The sequence below is a fragment of the Rhinichthys klamathensis genome, unplaced genomic scaffold, assembly GCF_029890125.1.
Source record: "Rhinichthys klamathensis goyatoka isolate OS25496 unplaced genomic scaffold, OSU_Roscu_1.1 h1tg000040l_1, whole genome shotgun sequence".
NCBI lineage: Eukaryota > Metazoa > Chordata > Actinopteri > Cypriniformes > Leuciscidae > Rhinichthys > Rhinichthys klamathensis.
Window position 1 is genome coordinate 5,813,395 of NW_026606587.1, and position 23,403 is coordinate 5,836,797.

General features: G+C 40.5%; 2 protein-coding genes across 2 annotated transcripts; one reads left to right on the top strand and one right to left on the bottom strand.

Moving 5' to 3' along the window:
- Nucleotides 1–547: 547 nt before the first annotated feature.
- Nucleotides 548–10,487, bottom strand: LOC130081965 (eukaryotic translation initiation factor 2 subunit 2-like). Its single transcript, XM_056246701.1, has 9 exons — nucleotides 10,419–10,487; nucleotides 9,877–10,054; nucleotides 9,561–9,661; nucleotides 8,694–8,760; nucleotides 7,371–7,465; nucleotides 7,100–7,248; nucleotides 6,145–6,201; nucleotides 5,974–6,059; nucleotides 548–756 (listed from the first exon to the last, which is right to left on the bottom strand). Exons 1-9 carry the CDS (start codon nucleotides 10,431–10,433, stop codon nucleotides 581–583), a joined length of 924 nt encoding a protein of 307 aa, XP_056102676.1. The 5' UTR covers nucleotides 10,434–10,487; the 3' UTR covers nucleotides 548–580.
- Nucleotides 10,488–19,816: 9,329 nt separating this feature from the next.
- On the top strand, nucleotides 19,817–22,574 carry LOC130081765 (uncharacterized). Its single transcript, XM_056246472.1, has 4 exons — nucleotides 19,817–20,022; nucleotides 20,425–20,518; nucleotides 21,308–21,405; nucleotides 21,544–22,574. The coding sequence occupies exons 1-4, from the start codon at nucleotides 19,833–19,835 to the stop codon at nucleotides 22,572–22,574; spliced, it is 1,413 nt and encodes a 470-aa protein (XP_056102447.1). The 5' UTR covers nucleotides 19,817–19,832.
- Nucleotides 22,575–23,403: the final 829 nt, after the last annotated feature.

Below are 23,403 nucleotides of genomic sequence, written 5' to 3' on the forward strand. Positions count from 1 at the left end.
ATGCATCAATGTTAAGCAAGAAACAAGTGAATTTTTTCTTCTTCGATTTTCATGTTAAAAAAAAGAAGAAGAGTAAAATATGCAAACAAAAAGCCTTTATTTCCATCTAAGCACTGCGAAACATGCCCAAACATTTGCTGTCCAGTGTTCTACTAAAGAAAACAGCATAATATGTATTTGTCTGTGTAATTAATTAGGAACTGTGTTTTTCTTTTCGAAGTCACACTTTTGCTGGATGCCTGGATCACAAAACACTTGCTTGAATCCAGTCTGAACATTCCTGCATTCTTGTGAAATGACTGTCCCATAAAAACACAAGTTGAAATTTGGAGAATCAGGTTTCCTTTGATAAAACAAAGTTCGATATAAAAGGCTATGGCTCATTTTTCAAAAGCGAGAAAGGATATGCGCCTATTTCTGGTTTCCATTCAATAATATTCTTGTATTTTTCTTTGAAAAAATACTGCTCTGAGAGGAAAAATTCACTATACAGAAATAGGCTCTGGTTTTCAGATATGCTGAATGCGGTTAAAAAAAACATCATAACATTTCCGGAAGAGGCCAGAATAGGGTGCTTGTATTAGTTGGCTTTGGCTCGAAGCTGGGCTCTTTTGCCAGTGACAGCCTGGAATCCAGTCTTGATGCTGGCTACAGAGCAACGTGAGTGACAGGTTTCACACTGCAGGAAGTAGAGACGTGTATCCTTCTGCAGAATTGTATCCGGTGAGCGGCAGGTATGACAAGTCACATATTCCTCTGTGAAAAAGAGAAAAGAGAAAATGCTGTCAAAAATCTATTAGGAAAACTAAACGTATTAGCAGAAAACAATGCAGAGTTCTTCACATCTAAACCAAAAGAGTAGTGGAATGATCTAAACACTATCATACGACAAAATACTACATTTGAAAAGGAGGTCACATTGAAATTTACATGAAACTATGGCTGCACAATTATACTTTATTTAACCAAGATTCCAAAGCATAAATCATAGGGAAAGATGTTACTCACTAGCAAATGACAGAAAGATGTTTCACTTGCATGGACAGTTAAATCGATAAAGTGCTAATGATTACAGCATACATTAACTGCTTTTAAAATGTTTAAGAAGTGATATTCGGTTTATCTGAACATTGTCAAATTAAATTGTATGTAGGGGTGTTTGATGAGAGGTAATGGCACAGTACATACAGGGTTTGAACAATAAAACTGAAAGGGATGCAAACGGTTAATCGATTATAGATTAATTGACGACAAAAATTTTCTCGATTAAATTAAATTAATTGTCGGCTAATTGAACATTGCGAACGTGACACGAGATTTTCACGCGAGAGAGCCGACACAAACTTGAGGCGGCAAAAAAGAAACCAAACATGAGGCGGTCAAAACGGAGTGGAGTGCATCGATACTGACTACCAACTATACAGCTGCTAACCTCGAAAATCCAGCTGTATTCTAACAATAACTTAGCTCATACCTGTCAACACTCCCGTTTTTCCCGGGTTTCTCCCGTTTTTTAGCCCTATCTCCCGGACCCCTCCCGGTTTGTTATTTTTCCCGGGAAACTAATCTAACTGTCGGTCACACGTTCCACCGTCCACATCGTTTACTTAATAAACAAAATAAGATAAAAATTAGCATCAAACAGAAATTACCCGCATACATGGGGTGTTCGTATAGACAGTAAAAGGGGTGTTCGAGTCGCACGGCACATACAATACAATACTGCCGACAGTACAACAGGGAGCGCGCAGGATTTTTATTCAGTATATAAGCAATATTTTGCTTTTTATGTTAAATTGATACCGTGAGAAATTTACATTCTCAGGAAAATAGCCGCTTATCAGTTAATCGTTAATCGATCGATAAGGTTGATCAACTAATGATTAATGAATTAATCGATAATTTGCATCCCTATGAAATACTGATCAATATAGTATAAGAAGTTCATGTCTATATATGTGCATATATAGGTGGTCAATCTTTTTTTAGATTTTACATTCCACTAGTAAGACAAAGAGTAAAAGGTTGAATTAGCAGAGCAATTGCACTGCTGTAAATAAAATATTGCAATCCACACAACATAATGGGAGACATTAGAGTTCAAAAGAGAACAAATTGTTGGTGCGTGTCTCGCTGGCTGATCTGTGACCAGGACAGCAAGCCTTTGTGGTGTATCAAGAGCCATGGTATCCAGGATAATGTTGATATACCACCATGCAGAATTAAATGCGCACCTCGAATCTCCTGTTTCCACCAAAACTGTTCATCGGGATCGCCACAGATTCAATTTTCATGCTCGGACGGCTATAGCCAAACCTTTGGTCACTCATGTCTTTGCCAAATGTCGGTTTCATTGGTGCCAACAGTGCAAATCTTGGGCTGTGGACAATGTGAAACATGTCCTTCACTGTCTTTCCCACATCCGAGGGAGTTACGGTGTGGAGAAGCCCCAAAGAGGCTTAACACCACTGATCTGTATAATGACCATGCACCATCTCGGAAATAAAGCAGTCCGCGTTATTTGTCTGAATAAGTTGATGTATTTTATTTCCTGAATGAGCAACATCTATTTCAGACTCTTAAAGACAGCACAATCTATGGCGTTTTTACTAGAATTAGTTTCCATATGAGTAAAGTGTTATGTAGGCTGTTTGTTATTGAATAAACTATTAATTGAAAAAAACTATTAATTACACAATTTAAATACATAAACGCAACAGTACAAGGCGATTTCAGATTACAAGGCATACATCTTTATTCCGATTTCAGAATGCGCACTTTGACATTTGTAATACATGCTGAAGTGTCTCGTCCGCCCGCCGAACTGATGTTCACTACTGTAATGAATATGAACGAAACCTTTTAATAAGTAGGGGAACTTCCAGACTTTAAACAAATAACCATTTAAATGCTTAGGACGTTTGCGTTGATATAAAGATACTTCAGATATTAAACCGGTGTCTCGTTAGTCAATGTATTCTCAGTAAAATCATATAATTTCCTTTTAACACAATAGAAGGCATGAGCTTACTAGGGAATATCAATATGGCGGCGCGGTGGCGTCACTTTTTATGACATCATGAGCAAACCAGTTGTCTATATAGATCAGTGCTTAACACCCAAACTGTTATGTGCCAAGAGTGAAGCAGGGAGGTGGATAAGTGGTGGTTTGAGCTGCATTCCCTACCAGGGGTGGCACGGTACATGAAAAAACACCCGAACCGTTCGGTTCGCTTGTCTCGGTTCGGAGCGTGTGTGCGTCTCACGGTTCGATGCGTGTGTGCGTCTCACGGTTCGATGCGTGTGTGCGTCTCACGGTTCGATGCGTGTGTGCGTCTCACGGTTCGATGCATGCGCAATGTAGCCTCGTGCCCGTATGTGACCTCAGACGTGTGTTTCCTTTTCGCACAAAATAAGACGTGTGTGGACATACATATGAGGCTTGTTCGACTTGAACCGGCGCTGCACAGAGCGATCGGTGAATAACATCAAAGTACCGCGAGAGCGACGGCTCCGTATGCTTTTCAATCACTCTCGCGGTACTTTGATGTCATAAACCGATCGCTCTTCAAGTTGAACAAGCCAGTAAAGGTGGAGTATGGAGTGTCAGGTCACGTCACGCGTAGAAATGGCAAGTGGGAGAGATAAGGAAGGCTAACGAGGATGCGCCAGCGTCGTATAAGTCCGGTGTGTGGGAACATTTTGGATTGAAAAAAATTTATCCTCACTCTCAGGGAATAAAAGCATTGTTGATACTGTTTTTGTGTTGAGGTTGAACTTATGTTTCACTTTATGATTATGGCCTTTGCTATTGCTATAGCCTAATTATAGTAAATTATGTTTCATGTATTTTGACTTATTTAAAAGACAGAGTTTTAAGAGTTCCTCTCTTGGCAGTTGGCAGTTTGATAAATGCAAGTTAATTTCAATCTTTGTGTGCTAAAAATGCACATAAGTTCCTGTAGAGAAAGTGATACACATTCTCCTTTTTTTGCCAAATAAACGAAAAGCATGTCATAAATATCTTCTCTCTTGCTGTATCAAAATATCACCTAGCTTTCCTCGGAGATGGTCCCAATAATGTGCTTAAAGTCAAGTCAAATTCAGTTTGTGCATGATATAACATTTTTTTTAATACTGTATATCCTAAATTGTGGATAATTAAGCTATATATCATATGCTGAAGTACATTTCTGGAGTGTTAAAGATAAAAAAAAAAAAAAAAAAAGAACCGTACAGAACCGAAAACCGTGACCCTAAAACCGTGATACAAACCGAATCGTGGGTTTTGTGAACCGTGCCACCCCTATTCCCTACTGTGCTTGATGCATCACTGACAAGGACTACTGAACCATTCTGGAGGACCATGTGCACCTAATGGATCAAATGTATCCTGAAGGGGATGCCATGTATCAGCATAATGCACCAATACACACATCAAAGTACAGGGTTCGTAAAGAATACTGTAAAAGGAAATTCCAGGACTTCAAGCACTACTTTTTTGGTTTCCAAGGAGTACAATTAGAGATCTCACTTATCAAACAATATCTTTATTATCTTTCAATTTCTAAAAAAAGGTTTAAAAAAAAAAGCTGCGTCAAATACTTGAAATATATGTGCAATATCACGCTCACAGCCATGTGAAATGGCATATCTATATCAGATGCGCTGCAGCGTAAATTTTGCGTGAAAAGACCCCACTTTAGGGTAATTAGGAGGAGCAAGTTAGTAAACGTTTTCCTCCACCAGCATCACATAGTGACCTAGTGGCCACTGTTCTGGAAGAAAAATGGCTCAAAATCCCTCCGGCCACTGTGCAGGTCTTGTATCAATCATTCCCAAAACTAATTGATGCTCTATTGAATGCAAAAGGAGGCCCTACACTAATAATAAATAATTCTAATTTATTTTACTAATAAATTATTGTGGTCTAAAACCAGGTGTTTCAGTTTCATTGCTCAACCCCTGTATATTAGCATGTAGTATTGGAACACCAGCTACATATTCATACAGTGGCGTAGTTTTTTTTTGGGTGGGGTTTTTGGTCATTGGGGTATGGGGTAGAGGGCTGCATTGGGATTGAGTCCCGCCAGGTCCCGTGGGACCCAACGCAAATCTCGCCGGAGCGGGCGGTTTTAACTTTGCTGCGGGCGGGAATGGGCGGTTAAAAAAAAACAACTGTGGGATCGGGAGATAGCCTAGCGACATGATGGAGATGTCAATGATGTGGAAAAGAACCTCAAACGAGGTATTTACAGCACAAAACCTAAGCAAGGCAAGTCTGACATTTGGACTACTATTCATCTTCCTGATCAGTGCGTCCGAATACATGCAGGCCAGGGAAACAAAACAAACAACCCCATTAATCTCTTTAATAACAGCAATACAAATACGTGTTTTTTCCTGCGGGACGGGAGAAGACACAAAGTCAATGCATCTCTATTATTGCGCGGGAATAAATTCTCAGAGTTTTGCGGGAGCGGGCGGGAGTGGACATGCATATTGCGGGAGCGGGCGGGAGTGTAACACATACGTCGCGGGAGCGGGCGGTAATGGTCAGAAATTCGGCGGACGGGAGCGGGATGAAGAAAACAGTCCTGCGCAGGACTCTAGTATGGGGTATAAACCAATAACCAAAACAAGCAAGTACATCTAAAACAGCCACATAAACTAAAAAGGCTGATTAAAAGAGAAAACCATCTTGCACCAAAATCAATTAGAAAGCTTTTTGAACTAGTCATGACCACCGTTACTAGAATTTATCACGTTCTATTGTATTTATTGTGGTATATTTTGACTAACTTGTTTATAGAAATATTAATAGATAATCTGTTAAGGGAATAGTTTTTAAGATTTAATTTACAACTGTGACATGTTGTAGCTATAGTTTCTATGTGTAGGCTGCTATTTTTCATAACAAAACAAAACAAAAACTACTCCATTGTATTCATACATTCAAAATATTTGACTTACTTATATATCTTCTCAAGACATTCTCTATTTGTTTCTGTTGAAAGCGTCCTTTGATTACAAGCTGGTTATTTCCATCTATGGAGCCACTAGATATAAGAAGACATCTCTTTAGTTACAGGAAAAATCACTTTTTCTCATCCGACAATTATGGAAATGCAGTTCAAAACTCACCATGTTCCTAACTCGGCTAACAGGAATGCCAAAAGATGTTTGGGCTGTCGATGCAACCTGAATATGAAAAAGTAAACATGCAATGGTTTAATAGACAAATTTTGGCCAATAACCTATCACTGGAATCACTGGTTTGATTATATTTTATTTACATATTGGTCAATGTTAAAAAAGATCCAAATTAAAGAAAAGGTACTGTTTGCACCATGTTGGTTCCATGAACTCACAAACTTTTCCCTTATCCTCACTCTGAAAACATGTGTGTACACAACTTTTTCAAGAATACTTTAAATATATTTTTCAATATAAAAAGTATTTTTGTGAATTATACGGATTAAGTGAATTATTTTTACATTTTAATGTATATGTAATATATTTCAGTTATTTATTAATATAGAAACATCAATTGTCATTTAACAATCAGTTTTTTCCTTGTCTTGAAAATTTTAAAATTGACCTTACAGTCATGAGGGTTTTACAAGTATGTTTTTCTTTTCTTATACTTTAAGTTTGTTTGTTTTTTTGCATTTTAGTGCACTTGATCTTAATTTGGCAGACAAATATTTTTCAATTATTAATTTCATCCTTTTAATGCGGATTTATTTTATTATGATATTAGGACAGTTGTCTCACCCTGACAAGTCCCTTTAAATTGAATCTTCAGAAATTAAAACATGCTTCAAGAAATAAAATAAAACACGTTTGTATTCAAGTCATTGTTAGTTAGTATGATTTTTTTTTGTACAGCTGTATTTGTAATGTATTTTTGAATACATTAAAAGGTAGCACAAAATAGCGTAATGTGTGACTGACCCATACAGTATATCATCCATTGTACTATTTCCTAGAAAATACATTCAGTCAAAGGTTGTTGTTGTTGTTTTACAAGACCATAAGCATTCCTAGTTTTCTCTAGAACCCAGACTCAGCAGACATGCTAAGTGTTTGCACTCACAGTTTGCAGATGTCAGTGAAGTTTACAAAAGATGTTTTCTTTGTCCCAACTCGGACCACCTGAGGCGGCTTCATTACAAACTTCCTCTTCTCTCCTGCAACCATATCAGGGTTTTTCTCCCTCATGATGTTAAACACCCGGCTCAACAACTGTAAAGACGCAGACAAGTAAATAATGTAATAAATTAAAGGAAAACTATGTCACAAAAACTGGGCAGAGTGATGTATGATATAGAAGAAGAAAGTACTCATCATATGATTCAACTTCATACCTCATCATAAGTGTAATCTCTCTTCGAACCTGCCCATGCTGGGCCTGATTGTGAACTGAATGTGATGCCTTCTGTGCTTTTATCATCCTCGATGACTGTAGTAAAATATAAGTGAAGAATTCAGACATTCAAATATTTAAAAGAGATTAGAAGATTCATCATTTGAAACAGTACATCATGTGGTGCATTAAAACCCTTAAGAGGGAAAAAAAAACAAATTATCTTTTTCCTGATATTAATGTCAATGTCACTTAATTTATACAGTATAATTTAAAACAACAATTGCTGACCAATGTGCTGTACATAGCATTATATAGAACTCAATAGAGATTGACACACAACAAAATATAACCAGACAAAATAGTCACTGTACATCATTGATTAAAATCTATGGAAAACAAATAAGATTTAAGTTTTGATTTAAAATGATCTACTGTTGTAGCGTTTCTAATAGTAACATGCAGACTGGTCCACAGTTGTGGCGCTGCTACTACAAATGCCCAGTCACCTCTATTAATTTTGTCCTTGGAACCTTTTGCCCTTGGTTTGAGGATCTCAGAGACCTCCCCGAGCAATGTTCCGACAAGAGATCAGTAAGATAAGATGTTGCCATGCCATTTAGAGATTTGTAGACCATTAAAAGACCTTTAAAATCAATTCTGTAGCAGACCGACAACCAGTGTAATGGAATTATTAGGTATTATATGTTCATGTTTCTTGACACCAGTCAGGAGCCTAGCAGCTGCATTTTGTAGCACTTGTAGCCTAGAAAGAGTAGCTTGACTAATTCCTATAAAGAGTGAGTTGCACTGTACTTCAAACTTAAGAAACTTAAACCTGACATTATAAATCTAAGTAACACAAACTGGATCTGATTTTTTTTTGCTGACATATGTAACAAAACATATGTAGAAAATAAGTTGACTCATGCTAAAAAGTTAAAGTTAAATGTAACTGAGCTGAGATGTTGTTAAAAATCTGTTAAAGGGGTCATATAATGCCATTTTCATTTTCACAGGCACTGCCAACACACATTTTAGTACAGTCAACTTGAAAATGTGCATGTACCATTATATGACCCCTTTAAAGCCAGTTTTGAGGTTGATGTGAATTTAGAGTAAAATGTCCTTGTAGATTTCAGTCCATGCCAACTGTTATACACAGTATTTTTCTGTAACTTCTAACTTTTATTATTCAATTTTTTTTTATTATATTAATTATGCAGCACATTCTAATTAAATGAAGTGTGTTCATACCATCTTTTCCCACTGTGTCTCTCTCCTCAACAAATTCTACTTTCTTTGCTTTCTTTTATTTTTTTACCTGGAAGGATCAAGTCCGGATCATCTTCCTCAATTATTTCCTGCTGGTCTCCCTCAATCCTCAGCTCCTGGTCACCAATAAAATGAAAAGAGTCAACAGCCGTTAGAAGAACTATCAAATACAATAAAATATACTTAATGGATAACACATTGGTGATAAGTCCAATTCTTTTTCCACAAACTGGTTCTTTTGGACAGCTTGTTTCAATAAACTAGTTAAAAAAGCACACAATAGGGCTTTTCACACTGCACTTAACTTCTTCGCGAGTTCGCGTTGTGGCCACATTACCACCTTGGGTGTGCTTTATCTTTCTAATAATTCAACGGCCCGTCGTCAATTATTCCTTACTTATTATAAAGATTAACTGTTAACCCTAGGCAAATTATGAGAAATGATAACCCAGGATTCCATTTACCCAGGGTTTAGAATGACCCATGGTTAACCATTTCAGGTGTGAAAATCCCTAATAAGAGCATTCTATCAAATTATTAATTTTAAACGTTAGTACACAGTAGTTAAAGAAGCTTAATATGAAGTGGGTCCGATTTTGAAAAATAATAAAATTAGATATGCAGCACACTCTGTTATTGAAGTCACAATTGTCTTTTCTTCCCCATTGCATATCCAAGAGAAAGCAAAAAAAATGTTTTTGATTAAAGATTACAAGGACACATACATTTTTTTTTTATGATGTGAATGGACAAATCATTTAAGTGTTAGTACATAGTACTTATAGGCAGTTGAAAGAGGGTCCCATTTAATTATCCAGCTATGTAAGCTACTGGTCAGAGTAAACTCATTTCATGTGTATTGCAACAGAATGAATCAGTAAACAATTCCCTGACGTCCTTATAAACAACTGCTAACCTTCATGCCTTCTTCAATGTCATTTTCAAACACCTTCTTTGGTTTCTTTTTCTTCTTTTTCTTATTTGAGAAGTTCAGATCATCTAAATCATCCGAAGGCTCTGTAAAGATAGTTGTAGAACAGTGTCATAAAGGTCCAATCTCAAATGGCACATTATAGACAAACTCCTTCACACATGCAATGAACTTTTCAGGGTTCTGGTTTAAAAACATTTGTTGAGAAACATGACTAAATCCATTGCCAAAAAGCAAAACACTTAATGGTTTATGAGAATAAAATGACAACTAATTATCAAACTTGCATCATCTCTCTCACCATTTATCTTGACGTCATCATCTTCAGGGTCCATTTCTCGCTCCTCTCCTGCTTCAGGCTCAACTTCTCTCTGTTCAACCTGTTGGGCTTCCTCTCCAAGGCCATCTCCATCTTCGTCGAGCATGAAGGGCTTCTTCTTCTTCTTTTTCTTCTTTGATGTAGTGGGGTCGAATAAAATCTGAGAACACATAAGGCACCAGAATCATTTGCTAAAGCATGCCTCACTGTGCTGAAATAAATAATACTCACCCGTTTTTACTACTCAAGCGATGTTGAGTGTTCTTTATTAGTTTTTGCATTTTATACAACTAGAAATAATAATGATACAATAATAAAAAATAATAAAAAATACAGCCTATAGCACGTTATAGTCAACACTATATAACTGCACTTAAATCTATTCCAAAGTCACAACATTGAATATTTCCCCTCAACTGTGAATATTACCAAAATATAAGAAGTACCACCAAAGTACCCCACAACATTGTTTATTTCCACTCAACTGTGAATATTACCCAAATATAAATAGACCACCACAGTACCTCGTCTTCTGACATGATGATTGGATTAAATATCAACGATGTTCGTCCTGTGAAATATCGTTCGCACGGTTATTGCAATAGCATGTCTTCTTGCATCAGCACAAGCGAGCTTAGCGGGCAAGCGTTCTTTCGACGACAAAACTATTTCATCATCTCAACGACAGGCGCTTTTCCACGGCATGTTGCGGCTCACTTTTTGAAGGGGTTACTCTGTGTACAGTACCTAGCACCTGGTAGTTTTTTAGTACCACCTTGTATCCCTTGTACCCAGCAGAGCCTGAGAGAGAGAGATTTGCCACAACGGAAGTTCAAAATGCTTGACCGATCGTCACGTGATTCGCGTAGACTTCAGCTAGTAGTTCCAGGAAGTGCTTCGGCGGATATTCAAAATAGATACAGTTAGAGAGACATAACCGTGATTTTTGGTAATTTGTAGTCAATAAATGCATTGATTTATAAAATCTATATAATACACCGACATGTGAATGTAGTATGTGTATGTAGTTACAGCAATGTTGTTTTTAAAAGAAAAAAAATCTGCGAATATTTAAGGATTAATGTGGTCAACCAGCGTTGCCTGCCTTGTGAACATATTTCTGGCTAACGTAAAGTTGAACTTTATGTTACCTTGGTTAAAGACCGTGTTTCAGTTGTTTTGTATTTGTATGTTCTTAAACTTATGTTAGTTATGCGCAATCACGTCATGTTCACTATTTAACAAGGACAGGAGACCAGCAGGGGACAGTAGATTGTTTAAAAAAAAAAATCCATTGCAAACAAGTGAAATGTAAACTTTAATTAAGCGAAATTTAATTAATCTTATTGTTTACAATTTTTATGCACCCCATGCACTTATTACTAGGCCTATATAAATTAATACAGAATATATTAAACTCTAAAACAAAACATGAATTATATATAGCCTATAAATTATACTATATATATATATATATATATATATATATATAGCCTATATACTGTATCTATATATATATATATATATCTATATATATATATATATATATATATATATATATATATATATATAGACTCTTGCACTGATTCGACTTGACCCTGCTCCTACTTCTCCTGAAACTTTGCCATTCTGTCATCTCCTATTTCTCACTTCAGCATCTCTGCTTCATTGCCTCTGGCACTTAAAAGTTACCCCTGTTCTCAAGAAACCCAACCTTGATCTCTCAGTTCTATCTAATTATCGTCCTATTTCAAATGTAGGCTACCCTTCTTTGCTTAATTAGCCTACTGGAAAGTAGCCTACTTGCCTCCCAGCTGTCTTTTCTAGTTGAAAATAATCTCTGTGATCCGTTTCAATCTGGTTTTCACCCCCACTTCATAGTACTGAAAGTGCACTTGTAAAGTTAGTGAATGATTTACTACTTTCTGGTGACATTGATTATCTCTCATATCACTTAATGTCTATAACAACCTGGTCACAAGAGAGTAAACTTACTCTGCAACCATTGGAGTCTCTGTATATAAACAATCACTAAAAATTCTTGATAAAAAATCTGTTAATTTTCATCATTGCTTGATACAAAAAAAAAAAAATTTTACTAAGTTATTCTGATTAGCTTCTTTGTAATAATTGCTCATTGCTTTGTTTTAAAAGCATGTGTATAGTAGTATGATTTTACATTTCTATATCTGTACATCAATATATTTTGTTTATCAAAATAGTTTTTTTCGTGTGTTTATACATGTAATATATGTCATTGGTCTCTTACTTTGTAAAGCAGCTATGTCTTGTTAATAAAAAAAGGTACAGAAATAAAATAAAAGCAAATTTTATTTTTACAAGTTAATATAATCATCTTTATTTTTATAGCGCTTCATACAATACAGATTGTTTCAAAGTAGCTTTACGGTAATAAACTGGAAGATAAGCATCAATAATGCAAACACAATTCAATTCTCTAAGATTCAGTTCTGACAGTAGTGCCGTTATTCGGCTGGAGTCAGTTCATAGTTGATTCAGTTCAGTAGTAAAGTTCCATTCAGCTGTAAAGCAGCAGCTCTGCGGAAATCAGTGATGCCATCATTCAGCTCAATAAAAATCTTGACAAACATTATAAATCGATCTTAGTTGGATTATAAAAAGTGTGACACAATAAATGCTTTCAAAGAATAGAAAAATTAGGTTCATGACCCCTGTTGGTTGTTGAAAAAAAAATGTTTTCATGTGGAAAGAGTCAGCCTCTGTTTTTATTTCCTTTCTTGTATTATAGAAAGATTCAGGTCTCAAATCTTGAAAATTGACCCCAAGTGACCCCAGTTACCCAAAAACAAATTCTATCACTTAAATAAAGCCTATCATCTATCAAAAATCTGTATTGCCAGCAACCAAATCACCCTGTAGCCCAAGACTGGTTGCCCCCTGAAGCTAAGCAGGGTTGAGCCTGGCCAGTACCTGGATGGGACACCTCCTGGGAAAAACTATAGATTGCTGCTGGAGGAGGTGTTAGTGAGGCCAGTAGGGGGTGCTCACCCTGTGGTCTGTGTGGGTCTTAACACCCACTCGCCCAGTATAGTGATGGGGACACTAAACTGTAAAAAGCACAGTCCTTCGGATGAGACGTTTGGATCCTGACTCTCTGTGGTCATTAAAAATCCCAGGATGTCCTGCTGAAAAAGAGTAGGGATGTGTAACCCCTAAAATTAGCCTATTGACCTCTGTCCATTATGACCTCCTAATCGCCCCATATATATGTACAGTGCTGGTCAGAATTATTTGCCCCCTTGGTAAATATGATCAAAGATGGCTTTAAAAAATAAATCTGCATAGTTTATCCTTTTGGTATCTTTGGATCTTCCAACAGAACAGTGATCCAAAAACAACATCAAAATCAAAACAAAAATCGGTCACTGAGCACAAAACCAAGCATCTGCATTGGCCATGCCAGTCCCAGACCTGAACCCTATAGGAAATGAGTCGGGTAAACTGAAGAGAAGGAGCGTCACCTTTTGGTGCATAACACCCCCACTGGTTATTTAGGTTAAAGAAGCTATTGTTAAGATTTAGGTCCATCTATAAGCTTATTGGAACAGTTACCCAAAAATAAATTATATCATCATTATTTACTCCAAAGTCATATACCACTATTTTTACAGTGGAACACAATTTTGGGAGGGCAATTTTGAAGAATCGTTACGCAGCTCTTTTCCATACAATATCTTTTCATATAGTCACCATGTCTGTAAAGCTCCAAAAAGGCATACGTGTCACATAAGTAGTCCATATGTTCATGACACATGCTGTATATTCCAAGACTTCTGGAGTAGCTTTGTATGAGAAACACTTGTTTTTATTCACTAGTATTTCCATAGACGCGAGCTCTGAAGTGTCATTGCAGACATGTTTAAAATGCTGCAGCAAAATATAGTTGACAGCATGTTTTAGTGAAAACAGACAATTCTACAGTGCATGCTTACATCAACCGGCAGGGAGGTACATGCTCCCTTCAATTGCATCAGTGAACAAAATAGCTGTAACGTTGCGGGAAGAATGAACCTAGAGTGAATCCAATTGCAAGCACATTTATTAAACAAACAAACAAAAGAAACTCAGACTGGAAAAACGGACACAGCAACCATTACAACATTACTAAGATCTCCCAAAACAACAAACAGGTACAGGCAGGTTGACAGGCAAAAGGTAACTCTCACATTAACACGTAACATAAACACGTAACATGTTCACGACCGACAAGGACAGACTGAACAGAAGCAACCTAAATACAAGCATGAATCAGACATAACAAGGTGAAAACAGGTGACACTGATGATGATAACGAGGGACAGGCTGGTAAGTGAGGGAGTGAATACAGGTGTGGAGACGAGGAGGATTCTGGGAAGTGTAGTGAAGATGACTAAGACAGACAGGTGCAGACGAAGACTGTGACAGAACGCCCCCCTTCAACAAGGCGCGACCTCGCGCCGTAGAACATCAATGGGGTGGGGGGGCGGGCGCCCTGAAGGCTGGCCAGGGCGTGGCCAAACTGGGACGGGAAGCCTCCAGGGCGGATCAGGAAGTGCAGGCGGCCAGGGCGGGGCAGGACGTGCAGGCGGCCAGGGCGGAGCAGGACGTGGCCAGGGCGGAGCAGGACATGGGCGTGGCCAGGGCGGTGGAGACCCTTCGGGCGGCCATGGCGGTGCGGATCCTTCGGGCGGCCATGGCGGTGCGGACCCTTCGGGCGGCCATGGCGGTGCGGACCCTTCGGGCGGCCATGGCGGTGCGGACCCTTCGGGCGGCCATGGCGGTGCGGACCCTTCGGGCGGCCATGGCGGTGCGGACCCTTCGGGCGGCCATGGCGGTGCGGACCCTTCGGGCGGCCATGGCGGTGCGGACCCTTCGGGCGGCCATGGCGGTGCGGACCCTTCGGGCGGCCATGGCGGTGCGGACCCTTCGGGCGGCCATGGCGATGGAGGCCCTTCGGGCGGCCATGGCGGTGCGGACCCTTCGGGTGGCCATGGCGGTGCGGACCCTTCGGGTGGCCATGGCGATGGAGGCCCTTCGGGCGGCCATGGCGGAGCCCTATGGCCCCCCCCCAAAAATTTAATGGGGAGAGTGACAGAGTCATTACTAGTCTCTGGGCTGGACGGAACCAGCGGTGAAGGGGTCTCTGGGCTGGACGGAACCAGCGGTGAAGGGGTCTCTGGGCTGGACGGAACCAGCGGTGAAGGGGTCTCTGGGCTGGACGGAACCAGCGGTGAAGGGGTCTCTGGGCTGGACGGAACCAGCGGTGAAGGGGTCTCTGGGCTGGACGGAACCAGCGGCGAAGGGGTCTCTGGGCTGGACGGGACCAGCGGCGAAGGAAGCTCAGGGCTGGACGGGACCAGCGGCGAAGGAAGCTCAGGGCTGGACGGGACCAGCGGCGAAGGAAGCTCAGGGCTGGACGGGACCAGCGGCGAAGGAAGCTCAGGGCTGGACGGAACCAGCGGCGAAGGAAGCTCAGGGCTGGACGGAACCAGCGGCGAAGGAAGCTCAGGGCTGGACGGGACCAGCGGCGAAGGAAGCTCAGGGCTGGACGGGACCAGCGGCGAAGGAAGCTCAGGGCTGGACGGAACCAGCGGCGAAGGAAGCTCAGGGCTGGGTTCATGGGCTGTAATGCATGTGTGTGCTGCCCACACACACAAAACAGCCATGGATCCCACAAGGAGCACTGCGTCCTCCAGAGCTGGCTGGACGGTCTCTGGCTGGACGGTCTCTGGCTGGACGGTCTCTGGCTGGACGGTCTCTGGCTGGACGGTCTCTGGCTGGACGGTCTCTGGCTGGACGGTCTCTGGCTGGACGGTCTCTGGCGCAGGACCGTGGAGGATGTGAAGCTCTGGCTGGACGGTCTCAGGCTCTGGCGGGCAGGCGACGGGCTCTGTGCTGGATGGGACCAGTGGTGAAGAAGGCTTTGAGCTGGGCAGGACCAGCAGTGAAGGCTTTGAGCTGGGCAGGACCAGCAGTGAAGGCTTTGAGCTGGGCAGGACCAGCTGTGAAGAGGGCTCTGGCGCAGGATCAGCGGGCTCTGGCGCAGGATCAGCGGGCTCTGGCGCAGGATCAGCGGGCTCTGGCGCAGGATCAGCGGGCTCTGGCGCAGGATCAGCGGGCTCTGGCGCAGGATCAGCGGGCTCTGGCGCAGGATCAGCGGGCTCTGGCGCAGGATCAGCGGGCTCTGGCGCAGGATCAGCGGGCTCTGGCGCAGGATCAGCGGGCTCTGGCGCAGGATCAGCGGGCTCTGGCGCAGGATCAGCGGGCTCTGGCGCAGGATCAGCGGGCTCTGGCGCAGGATCAGCGGGCTCTGGCGCAGGATCAGCGGGCTCTGGCGCAGGATCAGCGGGCTCTGGCGCAGGATCAGCGGGCTCTGGCGCAGGATCAGCGGGCTCTGGCGCAGGATCAGCGGGCTCTGGCGCAGGATCAGCGGGCTCTGGCGCAGGATCAGCGGGCTCTGGCGCAGGATCAGCGGGCTCTGGCGCAGGATCAGCGGGCTCTGGCGCAGGATCAGCGGGCTCTGGCGCAGGATCAGCGGGCTCTGGCGCAGGATCAGCGGGCTCTGGCGCAGGATCAGCGGGCTCTGGCGCAGGATCAGCGGGCTCTGGCGCAGGATCAGCGGGCTCTGGCGCAGGATCAGCGGGCTCTGGCGCAGGATCAGCGGGCTCTGGCGCAGGATCAGCGGGCTCTGGCGCAGGATCAGCGGGCTCTGGCGCAGGATCAGCGGGCTCTGGCGCAGGATCAGCGGGCTCTGGCGCAGGATCAGCGGGCTCTGGCGCAGGATCAGCGGGCTCTGGCGCAGGATCAGCGGGCTCTGGCTCGAAGACTGGCTCTGCAGGCGTGACATGAAGATCTGGGCTGGGTCGGACCAGCGGCGAGGGCTCTGGGCTAGACGGGCACGGTGGCGGATGGAGCCCTGGACTGAACATAATCAACCCAGGATTGAAAAGAGGCCAGAATGTAGAGTGGTGTCGGGCTTCCACACGACCACCTCCTCTACTGCGGCCTCCACGGGTCCCGCGAAATATGGCCAACCGGGTCCCCGCAAATGGAAGTCCTCTCTCCTGCTCGGTCATCTTCAGTTTTTTAAGGGTGAGTTCTTCTGTAACGTTGCGGGAAGAATGAACCTAGAGTGAATCCAATTGCAAGCACATTTATTAAACAAACAAACAAAAGAAACTCAGACTGGAAAAACAGACACAGCAACCATTACAACATTACTAAGATCTCCCAAAACAACAAACAGGTACAGGCAGGTTGACAGGCAAAAGGTAACTCTCACATTAACACGTAACATAAACACGTAACATGTTCAACGACCGACAAGGACAGACTGAACAGAAGCAACCTAAATACAAGCATGAATCAGACATAACAAGGTGAAAACAGGTGACACTGATGATGATAACGAGGGACAGGCTGGTAAGTGAGGGAGTGAATACAGGTGTGGAGACGAGGAGGATTCTGGGCAAGCTCGGGAAACAAATGCTAGCAACCCAATAAGCAGAGTAAACCACAGGAGCCATCATAATGAGAGAGTCCAACAGGTCAGTAGGCCTAAATGTAACTCTCAACAGTCAGAATACTGTGAATTCAAAAAGAAAATGTCAGAAGAAATAATGTTGGTCAAGAAAAATGACTTCCTTGCCTTCATTTGCGCAGTGATCAGTAAAGCAACTGAACCTCATCAGGGAAGTAATACGGTAAAATCAATTGTGGATATTGCAAATGACTTTTTAGGATTTAGCTCACAAGCTAGTAAAATTCAAGAGATACTGAATTGTAAATATGAGGGTCAAAATAGTGATTAAAAGCCTTATGGTATTTTTCATTCTTCAATGGAATGCCAGAAGTCTAATAACAAATGGTCAAGAATTTAAGAGATATATACACAATTTGAAAGAAAAACCTGAGGTCATATGCATTCAAGAAACATGGTTAAAACCACACCTTGATTTTGTATTGAAAGGATATAATGGTATTAGATGTGATAGAGAAAAAGGCAGAGGAGGAGGGTGTATGACATTTATTAAATTAGGAATACCGTATAGGTCTATTAATTCCAAGGCCCACGAATGTGTGGTAACTGAAATATTTAACAAAGGTAGTGGTAATTTTACTATCATTAACTATTATAATCCATGTAAAGCATTAAATAGTGAGTTATTGAAAAGTATTGTTAAGAGAAGTCACAGAGAGATTTGGTGTGGGGACTTCAATGCTCACAACAGTTTATGGGGCAGTAAACAGACAAATTTGAATGGTGAGGCAGTGGAAGAAATGATGAATGATAGAATGTTAGTGTGTTTAAATAATGGTTATGGTACTAGAATTAATGTTTATAAAAATGAAACTTCTTGTATAGATTTAACTATAGTTGATAGGAAAATTGCCAGTAGATGTGAATGGGAAATAGATCAAAGCACAAGCATGGGTAGTGATCACTTCCCAATTACATGTGCAGTTGATATTGAATTTATGATTGAACAGAGTTATGTGCCCCAAAGATGGAATTTTAAAAAAGCAGATTGGGAGAAATTTGTAGAAAGCTGTGGGAATGGGGAAAGTATATTAATTAATAATGATCAGACAGTTGATGAAATGAATAGTATTGTCAGTTCTTTTATATTGGTTGCTGCCAGCCAAAGCGTTCCTGTTAGTCAAAATCAAAAGAAGCAAATCAATGTTCCATGGTGGAATGATAAGTGTTCAGAGGCTATCAAGGACAGGAATAGAGCGTTTAAGAACTTGCGTAGAACATTAACAATGGACAATCTTATTAACTACCAAAGGAAGAAGGCATTAGCCAGGAAGGTTATTAAAGAGGCTAAGAGAGATTCATAGAGACAGTTTTGCTCAACAATAGGAAGAGAGACCACGTTAAATAAAGTATGGATGATGATTAAGAAGATGATAGGCAAATTTAAGCCTCCTCAGGTTGCTGTTTTAATTAAAGATGGGACCCATGCAATCTCAGATTTGGAAAAAGCCAATATGCTTGCTAGAGCTTTTGCAGACATACACAAGGGTAGCCACCTGGAGGAGCGGTATATGAAAAGGAAAGAAGAGGTATTGGAAACAAATAGGAATATCTTAAATACCAAAGAGTCAAATATGTCTATTATGGATGCTGAAATTAATATGTCAGAACTTAAAAGGGCATTGAGTAATTCTGCATACTCTGCACCAGGGACGGACAACCTGTGTTATGCTATGTTTAGAAAACTACCTGATAATATATTGGAGAAAGTTCTTAAGTTGTTTAACAAAGTATGGAATGAAGGTAAATTACCAAGCATGTGGAAAGTGGCAAGAATTCTTCCATTTCCTAAACCAGGTAAAGATTCAAGTGATCCAGGAAACTATAGGCCTATTGCACTCACTTCACATTTTGGAAAATTAATGGAAAAAATTATAGTTGGACGTTTAAATTATTTTCTAGAATACATAAATCCAATTAAAGGGTATCAAACTGGATTTAGGAGGGGTAAGTCAACAACTGATGCTCTGGTTAAAGTATGCAATGAAATTGAAAAGACTTTAATAATGAAAGAAGTAATGGCGGCAGTTTTTCTGGATATTGAGAAAGCCTATGATACTATGTGGAGAGAAGGTTTGTTGATTAAATTAGGAAAATTGGGAATTAATGGGAAAATGTATAATTATATACTTGATTTTCTTTCTAAACGTTCAATTAGGGTCAAAGTGGGAGATGCAGTGTCTGATGAGTTTATTGTTGAAAATGGAATTCCTCAGGGGAGTGTTATCAGTCCTATAGACCCCTTCACGGTTGACGTCACAGAAAAATTCGCTGTGCGCAGTGCGCATGTCGGGGTCAGAAAGTTCATTCCATCGAGTTGTAACCGTTGTAACCATAGACTGTTTTAACCACAATAACCAGAGAATTTCTCGCCAACATGCCTACTTGTTGCGTCGTGGACTGTGCAAATCGCACGAGTTGTGGAGTCAAATTTTTCAGGATTCCTGGAGGATCTCATCCTTTTCAAAAAAATAGACGACATCTGTGGCTGCAAGCCATTAAACGGGCAGACTGGGACAACGCGATGATCAAAGAGGCTCGTGTTTGTAGCGCTCACTTCATATCAGGTAAAATCATCCCTTTCTATTAGATTAAACTCGAAAGATTGCATGAACAATTTTCTGTACCCTAGCCTATAACATTAAGCTATGCAGGATAATAGTTTTTTAAATGTCATATTCCGCTAGCCAGCTGCTGGTAACGTTAGCTAGCTAGTTAGCCGCAGGCTAGCGCCAACATTGTGACAACAACATTTTACTTACCACGTCTTAACTCTAGCCATGGTAAGTAAACAAATGTTTTATGTAAACTGTAGGCTGATTTAATAATTAGGTGAAATTTGATATCTGGCATTAATTGTGACCTGTGTCACAATTAACCCCTACAGACCCAGCATACTAGCTGTACATTAGCGCTTTCAACAGTAGATAGCTAACGTTGTAATCAATGTGTGTAATTCTTTTTTGTAGGAGAGGCTTCACTTGACTCCAGTAGTCCTGACTTTGTGCCCTCCTTGTTTGTGTACACAAAACAAAGCCAGACACCTAAGACAAAAATGGAAAGGTACGAATAAAAAACAAGTATTTCTATAATATCTGATTAAAAATATTACAATTACAGCATTCTAATTCCTTGTTCATGTAAATTCATTAATTTCATGTGAATTCTTTGATAACATTTCAATATCACAGCAATATTGTGCAGGCCTAGTTTAACTCAATGATTAAAGGGGTCATATAATGCCATTTTTGTACAAGCTAATATGATTCTTTAGGGTCTAAATTAAAACTTTGTAATATACTTTAATTAAAAATTCTCATTAGTATTGTAAGAAAACACTTATTTTACCTGGTCAAAAACAGCTCTGTTTTCAGCACGCCGTTTCAGTGCATATGACTTTAAATGATAATGAGCTTTGCTCACTCCGCCTCTCTGTTCTGCGCATACACCGTTTGTAACACAATAACACAATAACCACGCGTTGTTCATTATAAACGTGGGATTATGAATTATATTATGAATTATATTATATGAATTATATTGAGAACGTTGTACATAGAAAACATGCTGTAATGTACCCTGAGTGTAAACCGACGCATTCATCGTGAAGCGTGCCGCTAGCGATTTGCAAAGATTAATATAAATATTAATATAAAGATTAATAAAACGTTACACTCACTTTAGTAGAACAGAACACCACAATCGCTTAGACGCCATTCTGCTCATAGATAGTGCTCCAGCATATCAACAATGACCGCGCAGATCCGCGCGGACTATGATTGACAGGACGAGCGAGGGCGGGTCTTTAAATGGTTTCACACAGCACTAATTGTTCCTTTTGTTTTCCTTTAGGTATCAAAGGAAAAGGAAGAGAGATGAACGCCCTGACATGCAGCCGGCTTCTTCCATGGCTGAAATGGAACAAGACTGTACCATTGATCATTGCAGTGGTATGAATAATCTCTTAAACGTAAAGCATAAACTAATGCAGTCTAATGCACCAGCCCTGTGATAGCACAAGCTACACCCTCCAAAATTGTCATAATTTTTCACTGAACTTCTGTATGCCTTTTTGTTTTCTGTTCAAGATGAGGAGGAAACTGAAGGGGACCGCCCAGTGTCGAGAAAGGAACATGATGATCTTTGCTTTAGACATCATCAACTGCAGGAAGACTACATCAACCTGCAGCAGGACTGTTTTAAATTACGCAGTGAGAATGAAGAACTAAGACATGAGTTACAGAATTCCAAATTTTCATACAGCAATGTTAAGAGTAGCATTGGGCAATTACTGTTTTTCACTGGACTGACCTCTGTAATCTTTGAATGGCTCCTAAAAAAGTTAGATTGCAGTATTGAGATAAGTCACCAAGCCCTTCCTCTAGAGGACCAATTATTGATGGTCTTGATGAAATTAAGGATGGGCCTCAGTAACACTGACCTGGCATATAGATTTCATGTAACAACAAGCACTGTATCAAATATTTATCGGAGTTGGATCTCTGTAATGTCTGTTGTTCTTAAGCCATTAATTAAATGGCCAAATAAGGAAGCTATACTTAAAAATATGCCCAAACCATTTAAACGACACTTTAAAAAATGCCGCTGCATAATAGACTGTACAGAAATTTTTATAGCTCGACCTAGTAATTTGACTGCAAGGGCCCAGACCTGGTCTAATTACAAACACAATAATACATTAAAATATTTGATTGCCATCACACCTGCTGGGGCAATTTCGTTTTTGTCTCCAGGGTGGGGTGGGCGGGTTTCTGATAAACAGATCACCAAGGAGTCAGGTTTCCTGGAACTGTTGGAGCCTATGGATGAGGTTTTAGCTGATAGGGGATTTTTAATACGGGATGAGCTTGCAGCTTGCGGTGCCACTCTTCGTATCCCTCATTTTACTAAAGGTAAAAAGCAACTGTCAGCACTAGAAGTAGACACATCCAGACAACTGTCTCGGGTTAGGATTCATGTTGAACGAGTCATTGGTCGGTGGAAAAACTTCAAAATTTTACAAACTGTTATTCCTGTGTCTCAGGTTGATATGCTCGACGATGTAGTGACCGTGTGCGGTGCTCTAACAAACCTCTGTAAAAGTGTGGTTCCCAAATAAGTAATTAATTTTTAAATATTTAATGATTAAAGGATAATTCCGGTATTTAGCAACAGAAATCATGCGATTTTACAAAATACCAAATAAAACAAATAAAACTTGACAAACTGTATTTCGCTACGCTACTTGTTTTGGAACATCAAAGCAGTTTTGAAAACGAACGTTAAGGGTTGTTTTAAGGACATGTTTGTGTATGCCCATAGACAGCCTCTCTGAAGCGCTCAGAGGCGATTCTAAAAGAGTCATAAACTAATTTATAGTTTTTTATATTTTGTCAAAATATGTAACATTGTTTCTGGACATGTTCCAATAAAGAAAATCATATACATATAATAATTTGCTGTCACTTGTTTTATTTAAGGTACTGGATAATGAAATGGAATTGTAAATGTCTTAAATTGATGTGCATCTGCATACAAACAAACAATAACAAGTGCATCTGTATACAGACAACAATATACACAACACATAAGTGAAATGGTAGTTCACTAGTCAACACTTGGCTTCTGGCATTGACAAAGAAAACAGTCAGTTGTCTTGACATTCTTTACATGACCAAGTTGCTGACTTCCTTTTGATCTGTGCACAGCTGTAATGGAAGTGGCAATTACATCTGGCACAGTTGATCATTTTCCCAAAATCCGGCCTTTCACAGATTTTGCAGACTGATTGTTCCCGCAAGGAAGGGTCATGTCTTCTTGTTAGGATCTCAGGCAACACAGTTGAAATGAAGGCATGTTGAGCCTTTGACAAATTCTCCTGCAGAAACTCTGTGTTTTTGAGGATGCGTTCCACTATAACCTCGTTTCTCGTCCACACCACAAAATCA